General features: G+C 49.0%; 1 protein-coding gene across 13 annotated transcripts in view; it reads right to left on the reverse strand.

Moving 5' to 3' along the window:
• Mical3 (microtubule associated monooxygenase, calponin and LIM domain containing 3) overlaps positions 1-12,703 on the reverse strand; it is a 182,968-nt gene that overhangs the window by 5,911 nt on the left and 164,354 nt on the right. For 10 of the 13 annotated variants that reach the window (XM_041640931.1, XM_041640924.1, XM_041640910.1 and 7 more), the window contains one exon: positions 241-306. The exons of 2 other annotated variants lie outside the window; for them this stretch is intronic. In XM_041640931.1, coding sequence (XP_041496865.1) covers positions 241-306 — 66 coding nt within the window. Of the gene's footprint in view, positions 1-240; positions 307-9,846; positions 9,898-12,703 lie in introns of all 13 variants that reach the window. One more of the 13 variants, XM_041640875.1, reaches the window with a different exon arrangement.

A 12,703-nucleotide genomic window follows, 5' to 3' on the forward strand; every position in this document is an offset into this window, starting at 1 on the left:
TAGGCAGAACCACAGAACTGCAGCCTGAAGACATTGGAGCCCACAGGCTCGCTGGCTCCCCTTGGTTCCCATCCTCCCTTAGATAGTCAAAGGGATACTGTGCCTTGTAAGAAACTGCCACATACTCATGACATTCTGAAGTCAGAGAGAGGAACAACTGCTGGGCCTTGGCTCCCTGTTGGACTATGGTGGCTGCGGCCCCTCGGAGGCAGTGGGGACAAGTGGGCGAGGTTACGTTACCTTCCTGGACACAGCAAGGGCAGAAGGAGAGAGGTCTGCGTCGTGGAGTCCCGCCACTGGGCTCAACTTCAAAAGGACCAAACAAGGAAGAGGAAACAGAGAAAGACAAAGGAAGCGGGAAAGGAGGAGAGGAATTTGGAGGTGGAAAGGGACAGGGAGAGGGTGAAATAAAAACAAGCAGAGGACAAAAAAACAGAAAAAGTGAGAAAGGAACAACAGGAAGAAAGGAAAAAAAATCCACAAGAATGGAGAAGCAGAAACAGGGGAACAAGTCTACAAATGAATCAAGTCCTTTCCTTCAGCATGGAATTGAACAAGAGCAGGCGAGGGCATGTAACAACACGGGAACACTGTCATATGTACCCAAAAGCCTTGGGTAGGTCTGCCTACCTCCAAGCAACACTTTCTAAATATGCAGCCAGCGCTGCTTCCGGGTGTGTGGAGGTCACTGGGGTGACCCACGAAGTCTACATAAACTGGTCATCACTAACATGCATGCTAAGGTTCAGCTATCTTTTCCATAACTCCAAGGGGCAGGGAGAGTCTGTCACCCTTGGCCATCATGCCCACAGAGAGGAACTCGGAGTCTGCATAGTGGCATCTTACCCTTGTCATGGTCCCGTAGGATTGAGAGATGCATGGCCTTGTATTCTGAACCAGCAAAGTTAGGGGGAAACTATGAACACACGGGAATCACTTCCACTAGCCTGGAGCATCATCCCTCCCGTGGGCTATGGAAAACCAACCACCACCTTTTCTTTTGGCTCTCCCGCCTTTTGGAGGCATCCAGTGCCAGCACTGAGGGTTGGTATCACACTGTGGACTGTAAGACCAAAGGGGGTGAGCTGGCAGGACAAGTCAACAACTCACAGAGACGCTACTGGTAAGAGTAGTGATGGGCAGCAAGAGGAGACAGTGTGCAGAGATCTATAGACCTTGGGGAGACCTGATCACCACTCGAGGGAGAGGGAGGGGAGCTGAGCAAGGGACCATCACAGAACCACAGGAGCACACATAGGACACAGGAAGTCCCAGGAGGGTAAGGCCTCTGGGCCATGGGAGGACAGGGACATGGGTGGCCCACAACGACAGCAGGACTCAGGTTCCCAGACGGATGAAGCGAAAAGCTCCTGTTGGATTGGCCATTCTACACTGCAGTGGGATAAATGCAGGGACCACAATCTCTTTCTTCTTTAAAGCCTCTCATGTCCTACTAAGCACGTTGTGCACAGTAAACCTGATTCTTGGGTACAACCACCAGACCAAAGCCACAGACAGTGTGTGAAGTGCTTTTATCCCATCCCAACGGGCTCGGCCTTGACAAGCTGAGGTCTGCACCCTTCCCAAACATGTGCTCCGCCATAGCTGACCTACTCAGCCTGCTTGGCTTCGAAGCAAAAAGTCTAGGTGGGGCTCAGATACATGGACAAATCCCATGAGTATTACATCAACTCTCTCTGTCGCCTCCGGGGACTCTAATGACAAGAGTAGGTAGCAGTGTAGCTAGAATGGTGTAGTGACAGCCACGCTCATTAGCAAGGGGCAGTGACGTAATATGTAAGCAATGCACATCCAAAATCAGGCAGGTGCCTGCACACACACACACACACACACACACACACACACACACACTGTGGAGCAATCCTTTTGTACACTGTGAAAATGTGTTGCTCTCATTGTTAATAAAAAGCTGATTGGCCAATAACTAAGCAGGATTTTTAGAGCAGAGAGAATGCTGGGAAGAAGAAAGGCAGAGTTTGAGGAGTTTTGAGTGAGACTCGAAAGAAGCAACACGCCAAGTTTGTAGATGAGGTAAACGAGCCACGGGACAGCACGTGGACTGAATGGTTAATTTAAGTTCGTAGACGAGGTAAACGAGCCACAGGACAGCACAGGACAGCACTAAATGGTAAATTTAAGTTGTAAGAGCCGGCTGGAGATGAGCCTAAGTGATAGGCCAAGCACTTATTTTTTAAAATAATTTATCTATTTTTATTTTATGTGCATTAGTGTTTTAGCTGCATGCATGTATGTGTGAGGGTGTTGGGTCCCCTGGAACTGGAGCCACAGACTCTAGTAGCTGCCATGTAGGTGCTGGGAATTGAACCCGGATCCTCTGGAAGAGCAGCCAGTGCTCTTAACCACTGAGCCATCTCTCCAACCCTGGCCGAGCATTTATAATTAATAATAATTCTGTGTGGTTATTTGGGAGTGACTGCCGGGACACAGAAAACTCCACCTACACACATGCACACTAAAATGCATACATACACCTAAACAGTGTCTGGACCTCACACAATAGACCCTGGGTCCTTTCATCTTGACCACATTCCTCGTACAACCTTTACACTATGGAGCATCGTTTGAAATAATGGAATATTGAGAACATAAGTTAAAAAATAAAATTGAAAAAAAAAAGGGACAACATTGGGTGAAGCACGTATTTAAAACCAAGGAGGAGATGCCGGGCAGTGGTGGCACACCCCTTTAATCCCAGCACTTGGGAGGCAGAGGCAGGCAAATCTCTGTGAGTTCGACGCCAGCCTGGTCTGCAAAGCAAGTTCCAGGACAGGCTCCAAAGCTACAGAGAAAACCTGCCTCAAAAAATCCAAACCAAACCAACCAACCAAAAAACCCAAAGGAGAAAAAGACATTGCCAAAACAAGAGGCAAAAGGAAGGACGTGTTCAGAGGGGTCTACACGACTTGCTTTGTAGTCCCCAATATGTCCATGATGAATACCTGCCACTCATAATTAGAAAAACAAAACCAAAAAACACCGATAGGCACTATTTTAAAAAGAAGAAATGGAACAGAAAAAAACGAATCAAATGGGGAATTCCATTCCAAACCAGAAATCTGAACCGAGTGAGCAAGCAAAGCACAGGGGCGATCAATGATGTCAATAACAATTTCTTTGCCTTTTATGGAAACAAACGTTTTGGTTTGCGGGATCTCTTCTCTCCTCCCTGCCTTTCTCTGGGGTGCTGGGGAGGAACCCAGGGCCTCAAGCATGCTAGGCAAGTGTTCTACTATTCAGGTCTGCAAGACCCTGAGCTTAGGTGCTCAATGAAACTTCGATAAAACACACCTCAGTCTTCTTTATTGTTCAAAATACTAAGAGCCTTAACTGCAAGGCTGAGGCAGAGAAGGGGTTAATTTTCCCTTTCTGTGAAAGGAAGTGCTAACCAGGGAGGCTGAGACACAGACCTGTTCTGTTCACTGCTCAGACCCCTCGGGGACAGCATGGGTTGTAAGGAGAGACGGCTTGAGGTTCCCCATTTCCAATCTAGCCATTCAGTTCTGCCTGGTTCCACTGAACTTCCCTTCTACAAAGTTGCTAATACCGGAAGGAACTAGAAATACCTAAAAGGACCGTGGGCTTGTTTTAAGGACGAGGTGAGACTAATTTATGGGAGAAATCACTCCCTGCACGTGGTGGTGTTTGCAGTAACCCAACACCTGGGAGGAGCAGGCAGGAGGATCAAAAATTAGGTCATCCTTGACTACAAGGTGAGCTTGAGGCCAGCCTGGGCTACACGAGAACTTATCTCAAAACAAACAAAACTGCAAAGAAATGTCTATTAAGTACCCTCCTGTGCCTAGCACTGTGCTGGCCACTGTTTAGTTTAGCCCTGTTTTCTTTAAAGTCTTAAGCAGGAAAGCATCTCTCTCTCTCTCTCTTTCTTTCTTTCTTTCTTTTTTTGAGAGAGAGGGTTTCTCTGAGTGCAGCTCTGGCTGTCCTAGAACTCACTACGTAGACCGTCGACTGGCCTTGATCTCAGAGAGACACCTGCCTCTGCCTCCTGAATGTTGGGATTAAAGATGTGCACCCCCCACCAAAACATTAACAGGGAAGCATTTCTGATTGGACAAAAAAGAGGACAGCAGTCACAAGAAGAAAGCAAGTGGACGGGCCAGATTCACGGACTCCTGGACAAAAAGAAAGGGATCACCAGGGAGCTGATTTGAGATGAGAAAAAATTGGCAGGGAGCAGGTCTCTCTCACGTCTGTATCCGTCTCAGGCACCCCTTAGGCTCCTGTGCCCAAGACAAAGGCTTCAAACTGGGGAGTCCTCGACAGCCAGACCCCAGACGTCCTAGCCTGTCACATTTCAGACACACCCGCTCCATACTGTCCAGAGATACTGTGAGAAAAAGGGACGTTTTATGAGCGGAGTGCTGTCCACGTGAGAGAGAGTGCGGAGTCTAAATAACTAGTCTGTGAATGTCAATCATGGTCTTCTGCAGGATGGATGTGGGCTCCACACCTTCCCAGTTATGCTGCTGGGAAGCCTCTATGTACCACAAGACACTTCTGGTGACCTCTGAAGGTGTTCTTGTTTATATTCAGTTCTGTCTTACATAAAATTGGCAAAATCTTTGTTGATTGAGAGTATGCTCAACTGTTCTTTCTCCCCAACCTCAAGTCTACTTGATCAGCACCAATGCCTTCCGATACATCATAGGCCAGGCTTGCACAGCAAGCTGGGGTCATCCCCAACCACCGCAATTACAAGCACCAAGGCCCCGCATGGGGATCCAGGTGGCTGACGCAATGCTTCAGCGTGTAAGCACCAGATAGGGGGAGGCTGCTGGCTAGCAGGCACAGGGCACACGCATGTGACCAAGCCAGGAGATGCGCTGTACTAAAGGGCTCAACACAGGATGAATCTGTAGACGGGAGAACTGCTGGGGAGACAGGATAAACACACGTGAGACGTGAGATGCACGTGGATGTGAGCGGGCACCTGAGTTTGTGTATACACACACACACACACACACACACACACACACTCATGTAAAAACAGAGCCAGGCTAAATGTTCAGCTTGACCAGAAAGGCAGAAACCTATCAACGCCCAACAAAAGGAAATCAATGGAAGAAAGTCACTTAGGAGGGGACCAACAGGCCTTGCAGGCCTCTCTCCAACTCACTGGTGATCATGGGATCCCTTCCCAGTCCTCACGTTACATTTCTTTTTCTTTCTTTTAAAGATTTATTTATTATGTATACAGTGTTCTGCCTGCACACCAGAAGAGGGCTCCAGAACTCATTACAGATGGTTGTGAGCCACGATGTGGTTGCTGGGAATTGAACTCAGGACCTGTGGTAGAGCAGCCAGTGCTCTTAACCCCTGAGCCATCTCTCCAGCCCCATCACACTGTATTTTTAAGCCTTTTATTCCACTCAGAGACAGACTGTAAAGTAAGAGTTGTAAAATTAGAAGTTACACATGTTTTTGGTTTTTCGAGACAGGATTTTACTGGTAGACCAGGCTGGTCTTGAACTCAAGGAGATCCGTCTGCCTCTGCCCCACTAAGTGCTAGGATTAAAGACGTGTACCACCACAGACGGCTTATGTGTATTTTTAATCTATGCTTTTCAGAACACTTGGTTGTCTCTAGATTTCCAGTCACCTTGCTCTAGTGCAATAAGACTCGCTGGGCTGAGCTGTGCCTGTTACATGTCCGGGGAAGACAGAGAGGGCTATGATGTGGGAACCCTTTCTCTCTGGTTCAAGGGTCACTTGCTACCATTTTAATGATTTCTTTCCAATTACATGGTCCAGCATGTCAAGGAAGTAAATTGCTATACCTTTTTGGCTATAAGAGACCTTTTCTTTTTCATTTGGCATTGTGCATTGAACTCTGGGCCCCTGAGCCATATCCTCAACCCCAAAAGGGCTTTTCTGTCCAGATGAGGCTTTGATTTGCAATTGTCCCAGCTCTGCCTTTTGAGCGCTGGGATAACAGGCGTGCCTGGCAAAGAGACTTTAATGTGGGTCTCAAGCCTACACGAGGCAGGCTAAGAGCTATGGGAACCCCACTGAGGCACCGTGGTGAGCAGGCCCCGCATAAAGCAGGAATCAGGAGTCTGGACATCTCAGGCGAGGGATGGAGTTCCCAACACTCCAAGACTGCTTGAAGCGCTTCCCAGTAAGATTGAAATCATGGGCCATATACAGCATTTCTGGGTGGCCTTTTAGGGAAGCAGGAGTAAAGGACCAGCCAGTTTCTCTATCTACTTCAAGATCCAGATTTCAAAAGAGCAGGCACTTCTCAAATAATGAATATTAAACTGTGTGTGCGAAGGGAAAAGCCCAGCAGACTCTGAGCAGACTTCACGGTGGCATTTATGTCTTTCTCTCTGGAGAGGGCAGGTGTTGCTCCTCTCTACCATGTGGGTTCCTGGCATACACAAGTGCCCCTCTTCTGAGAGGACTGCATCTTCCTGCATCGGGCAGAAGTGTCTGCCTACATGCGAGCAGAACCCACATGGCACCGCTACCACGGGCAAATCAGAGTGGCTGGCAGAGGGAAGCAATGAGGTTCTGGGGTGGGGGGCAGAAGCAGCATGGTGTCTGACTGGGGGAGAGGGGTCTTAAAACCACAAAGACAAATTGTCCCAGAATCCCCTGGCATACTAAATCCAAGGTTAGAGTTTGCGGTCTGGGGTCACAGAAAACATTCCACTGCATTTCCTTACCTGAGCAGTGGGTTACGGACAACATTCAAGACACACACAGATAGTCTATGCTGCAAAAGCCAGTATCTCAAGCAGGAGGGCTGGGTTACGTGGCAAGAAGTGGGTCTGGGCCACTCCCCCCACAATGTCCTGAACGTAAATTATCTTTTCACATACAGGGAAGATCTCAGGAACGACATGAACATTCCACAGGGAACTGTTAGGAGTAGGCAAGGAAGGGAGACAGGGCGTTAGACAAGACGGGGTCTGTTAACTGGGGTGCAAGCATCAGCCCTTTTTCAGAATCAATGGCCATGGGTGGGAGCCCCCCCACAACACTCTAGAACCTGGAGACACTGAAAGGGGTCCGTGGCCACGTGGACCCCTGGAAGCCTAAGACTAGGGACAAAGAGAGCAGAGGCTGACACATGCCACCCACGCAGGAGCCAAGGGTCTGACCTACTGACCAGGGAAGGTACTGAGCTTCTGGGCGCATGCTGGGCAAGTGCTCTGCCTGGCTTTGGATTCCTTTGACGCACGTTTGTGTATATGGTGCATATGTGCACACATGTACACCCCTAGGCCTGACGTTTATTTTATCTACTTGTGTGTGTTGTGTATGCATACGCGAATGCGGGAGTATGGAAGCAAGAGGCTGACGGGAGCTGTTTTCCTAAATAGCATACCCTATCATTTAAATGTTTTTTATTAATTACATTTATTTTTCCTTTTAAAAATTTATTTACTTTAAAAAAAAATCTGTATGTGTGCCTGTTTGGGCATATGTACACAGGTGCCCATGGAGGCCAGAAGAGGGTGTTGGATCCCCTGCAGGTGGAGCTGCAGGTGGTTGTGAGCTGCCTTAGATGGAAGCTGGGAATTGAACTCGGGTCCTCTGGATGAGAAGCAAGTTCTCTTAACCACTGTGCCATCTCTGCAATCCATTATTATCATATTAATTCACTAATTTATTGTGCGAGGGTGGGATGACCATGCCGCTGCAAAAGCAGACAGCCTGCAGGCATTGGTTCTCACGACCATGTGAGTTCCAGAGGCCCAGCTCCTCAGGCTACCAGCCCTCTGCTCGATTTTCTGAGACGGGGTCTGCTACTGAGCCTGGAGCTCAGACTAGCTGGACAGCAAGCTGCAGGAGTCCTCCTGTGTCTGCCTCTCCGGCACTAGGATCACAAGGGCACATCACCATGCCTGGCTTTTTTTTCCTTAACGTGGGTACTGAGGACTGGAACTCAAGTCCTCACGCTTGCACAACGGGCACTTAGGAGACGACCGATTCATCTCCTAGCTCTGGTTTTTATTTCTATTTATTCTAGTTTTGTGGATTTATTTTTTTTAGACAGTCTCACATTAGATTAGGTTGATTTCAAACTCATGTCAATCCTCCTGCCTTAGGCTCTCTAGTGCTAAGATTGCAAGCACACAAGGTCTCACTATGTAGCTATGGCTGGCTTGGAATTCACCATGTAGACAAGGCTGGCTTTTAACTCATAGAGATCCACCTGCCTCAGCCTCCTGAGTGCTGGGATTAAAGGTGTGTGTTAATGGCTTGGCTTTATTTATTTATTTATAGACAGAATTTCACTAGGTAGCCCTGGCTGGCCTGGAACTTGCTAGGTAGACCAGGCTGGTATCAAAATTAAAGAGATCCATCTGTCTCTGCCATCCAAGTGCTGGAATTAAAGGTGTTTGCCACTATATCTAGCTTGACCTGACTTTAAAAAAAGTCTTTTTTTTGCGTGCATTGCTGGAGGACGTGTGTCATGGCCAGTGTTGGACGCCAGAGGACAACTTGTGAGAGCTGGTTCTTCTGTACCTCGGGTCTTGGGAACTGAGCCCAGGTTTTCAGACTTGGAAGCAAACATCCACAACCGATAAGCCATTTTGCTGGCTACGGCTTTTATTCTTTTTGTTGTTGTTTTTTTGAGACAGGGTCTCTCTGCAGCTTTGGAGCAGACTATGGCTTTTAAATGAGTGGGCCAGGAAGTGTCTTTCTCATGGGGAAGGGTGGGGAAGTCTGTTTTCAGGAGGCATGGACCCCCCAAGGGCAGGTGAAGAGATCAGAGTACCTAATCAAGAAGAGGAGAGCTGCCGCTGCCCCGCTACACTAGACAACCAGTGGCTGGACACCCGCTCATCTTGAAACATGGCAGCCTTCCAGGAGGAACCAGCTCAGAGTCTAGGAGCAAGATACAGACTGGCTATTCTCTGTTCAGGACAACAACAAACATTCAGTCCCACATGGCCAGGGTTCCCCTGCTTTAGAGGGATCAGAACCAACTGGGAAGTCTGTAAGACTAGACACCCAGGCCTCCTCTGTGGAGCTTCTGACTCAAGACGGTGTGGGCTGCGGGTCGGGGCATCTGCGGGTCTACTAAGCCCTAAATGATCCATGGATCATTGAGAAGTGAGTCCTGGGCCATGGTGATGGACACTGTGGACTTAACTTCGTGCTAAGTCTTGTGAATCTGAGCAGAGACAGCACATGAAGCCTTCCTCCTGCTCTAGGGACTATGCGACACATTCCAAAGGAAACCGATGGAAGCTGAGTTCAACACATCTTTTATCCTTCGGTGCTGGGGATGGAATCCTAGGCACGCCAGGCAAGGGCTCGACCGCTAAGATCGGCCCCCAGCTCACACTTGCATCGGGAGCGCTGCTGCCGGTGAGCATCTTAGTGGATGTGAAACTGACACGCGGTAAGGGTGGAGATGGAGGATGCAAGTCTGGATGTGAGTGTGAACAAATTGCTGCCCAACAGCAGACCATGAAAGGGACCGGGATGCAGATGCGGGGTGGGTGGAGCCGGGTGGGGGTAGGTTTTCCTTTAAAGAGGAATGTAGTAAAACCTCCAACAGCAGGAGCTATCTTAAATCTTCCCGTGTGGCACATACGGAGGAAAGGACCTGACAGCTGCTGCTTTTTGGTGGCGCTGGGGATGGAGCCCAGGGCTTTGGTGCACACTCGGCAAGCGTTCTGACACTGAGCCTGGAAAAGGGTTTGTGCTTTGCCATTTGGTTATCAGGTTGGTTTCTCCTCACGGCTGTGAGCAGGGACTGGGATGGAGAACAAGAGGGAAGGGCGTCTCGGGGTTAGTGCCAGCAGTAGGCGAGGCCATACATACCACCCAGGTGCAAGTCGATGAGGCCACTGTAATAAGACTCTCCCCAATAGTCTACAAGGAAGTGGTGAAGACAGAGTTATTGGGTAAGACGACCCTGCTGCCACCCCGACCCAACGGCTATCAAACGCACGGCACATTAAAACAGGCAGAAATATCATGAGGGAGCCCAGTGGAGCAGCTGGAAAGCGTGCATGTCTGTAAAGCGAGGCATGCACACACACAGGCCATCTCTGCAGCTCGGGGCATTGGGGGAGGGGAGGCATGAACCAAACACCACTACGGATGGAGAGGCCAGTCAACGTCAGGGAGATTTCTGTTCGCAACACGACTCATCAAGGATGGGACTTGGCTTTGCTAGGAACTCCAACCCTGCCGGAAGGCGACCTTACCCAAGATTTAAAACAGTTTAGGGGCAGACCAGGGGTCTTCTCTTACTTAGTTTCTGAATAGTAAAGGCTCCAAGATAAGGTTTTCAGGATGTGAACGTTAAGGGGGGTGGGGGGGATAAAAGAAAAAAGAAAGGTCCGGAAACCAAGGAACTTGCAAGTGCTCCCATAAGTGGCAAGCATGTGCTCCTTCGCCGAATGGGCTTGAGATGAAGGTCCCTTGTCTTCTGAGGTTTAGGTCCCCCATCTTCGGAGAGCCTTCTCTTTCAAGATAAGAAACGAGCTGGGACACTGGCAGAATTTCAACCCTATCTGCTCCGAGGCTGCTGGCCACAGGCCATCCTGTCCAGCAGTGTGCTGTCTTAACGCGCCTATGGAGCAGGGGGGGGGGCTGGCAGCAAGTAGGTCCTGAGCTAGCAGTTTTTAGGGCCCAGAATCATAAAGAAGCCCAAAGTGCACCAAAATGTCTGCCACCTCACCATCTGGATGCTGACCCAGGCAACCACAACCTTTTCTTTCAAGGATGGATATGTTGGAAAGCTGAGTGTCCTCCAGTGGCTTCCTGGCTCATGTTCAAGGCCAGTCCAGTGGCTCTATGCTTGAGTCAGAGTTCTAGAAACAGAGAGGCTCCCTGCAGATTCCGGGACAAGAAGGCCACAAGTCTCAGCCTCGCCCTAGTCTCCAGGGCTATGGAGCTAATCCGCACAGCCTGTATATTTGGAAGTCTTTGACAAATACAGGTTATCTGACGGCACCTCAGGCCAGATCTCTCCTATGAAGGGCATTTTGGCTAACAGAGAGTGACCCCTTTGACACCAATGGAGGCTTGAAACTACCACATGAGACAGGATGGCAGGCTATGACCAGTTTGTACAGCTCAGGGAGGAAGTGGAGTTGTGCTGCTAGAAGCTGTTGCGTTCCAGGTACATGAGAAGGCCAAGTGGAATGAACGGCCTGAGACGAGAGAAAGGTACCGCCACTGTGCACACCCAGTCTCTAAGACGCTCTCTGCCAGGAAGGGACAAGGTCACTGGGAACTGATACCAGTCCAGCCCCAGGAAGGAAGTGTTAAGTATAAGAAAAGGAAAAGAATGTACTTAGAAATACAGATGCGTCATGTGCACCTTCAGAGACAGTCTCACCTTCCGGTCCAGGGGGCTGTGCAAAGATCTGCCTATTATAGTCAGGGGCTGGACTGGAACAAGGCTATCAAACTTCTGCTGAAGCCTAGGGCTCTTCAAGAGAGGTACCATGGGGTCTCCCAGATACTTGTCCACAGTGACTTCTAACCTTTGAAGGACATAATGTCCACCATGTTCAAGGGCTTCACGTGCCAACTGTTGACACACTGGACACCTCCAGGGAGCCTGCTTTTGAGGGACTCTCAAGTCCAAGCTTCTTCTGCTTCACGTCTAAGAATTTTGAACTTCTCACAAATACATTAGTAAGATGTTAATTCAAGTCCTGCTGGCAATGACAGAGATCATGTGACACTGTCCAGGGATCCTCGAGAAGGGTGTGGCTTAGGAGAGTTGACTTCAGAGCCCACTGTTGGTACAGTCCTTCAGATGGCTCACGTATCATGCCAGGATAGAGTAGTATATTTGGGATTTCTCTTTATATTTGGAAGCTTCTTGGTTATAATTTTTAAGGGTTTATTTTTATTTTATGTGTATGGGTGTTTGGCCTGCATGTATTTGCACCACATGCACGCCTGGTATCTGCAAAAGGTATTGGATCCCCTGGAACTGAAGTTACAGATGGTTGTGAGTAGTCATGGGTGCTGGAAACAAAATCCAGGTCCCCTGCAAGGCCACCAAGTACTGGCCATCTCTCCAGCCCCTATACTTGGGTCAGCTGGTGTATCTGTGAGCATCTGTCATATGTGCAGACACCTGGAGAGTCCCTGGTGAGCTGCTGAAGAGAAAAGGCTCCCATTTAGAGCAACCACATGTCCCTGCTGGGAGGCCCTCAGAGCGGTGCTCAGGCAATGAGGCTTTCGAATGTCTGCAGCTCTCTCTGGGTCATGCACTTTCCAGTTTGTGTGTGAGTGGTTTTTCAATTTCTAATAAACATTTAGAATAATTCTTTTGGATTTTAGGCCTCAACTAGCAATTGTGTACAATGGGCTCTCCTGCCAAAGCGAGTTGAAAACCACTAAATTAGGAGAAAATCAGGGTGTGTGTGTGTGGTGTATGTGTGTGCATGTATATGTGATGTCTGTGGAGTCCAGAAAAGGGAGACAGCTGCCCTGGAGCTGGAGTTACGGACTATTGTGAGCTGCCTGATGTAGATGCTGGAACCCGAACTCTGGTCCTCTGTAGGCACAGTATGTGATCTTACGTGCTGAACCATCACTTGGGTCTCGCCATCAATTTATCACGGTATCATTTTCTGGCTCACTGGTAACAACTGGAGTGATATGCCTTTTACAGAACTGATGAAGTACAGAAACAAACTCCAGCTGCATG

Source organism: Microtus oregoni, unplaced genomic scaffold (assembly GCF_018167655.1).
Source record: "Microtus oregoni isolate MIOR12 unplaced genomic scaffold, Mior012 000002F_ref0000024, whole genome shotgun sequence".
NCBI classification, from domain to species: domain Eukaryota; kingdom Metazoa; phylum Chordata; class Mammalia; order Rodentia; family Cricetidae; genus Microtus; species Microtus oregoni.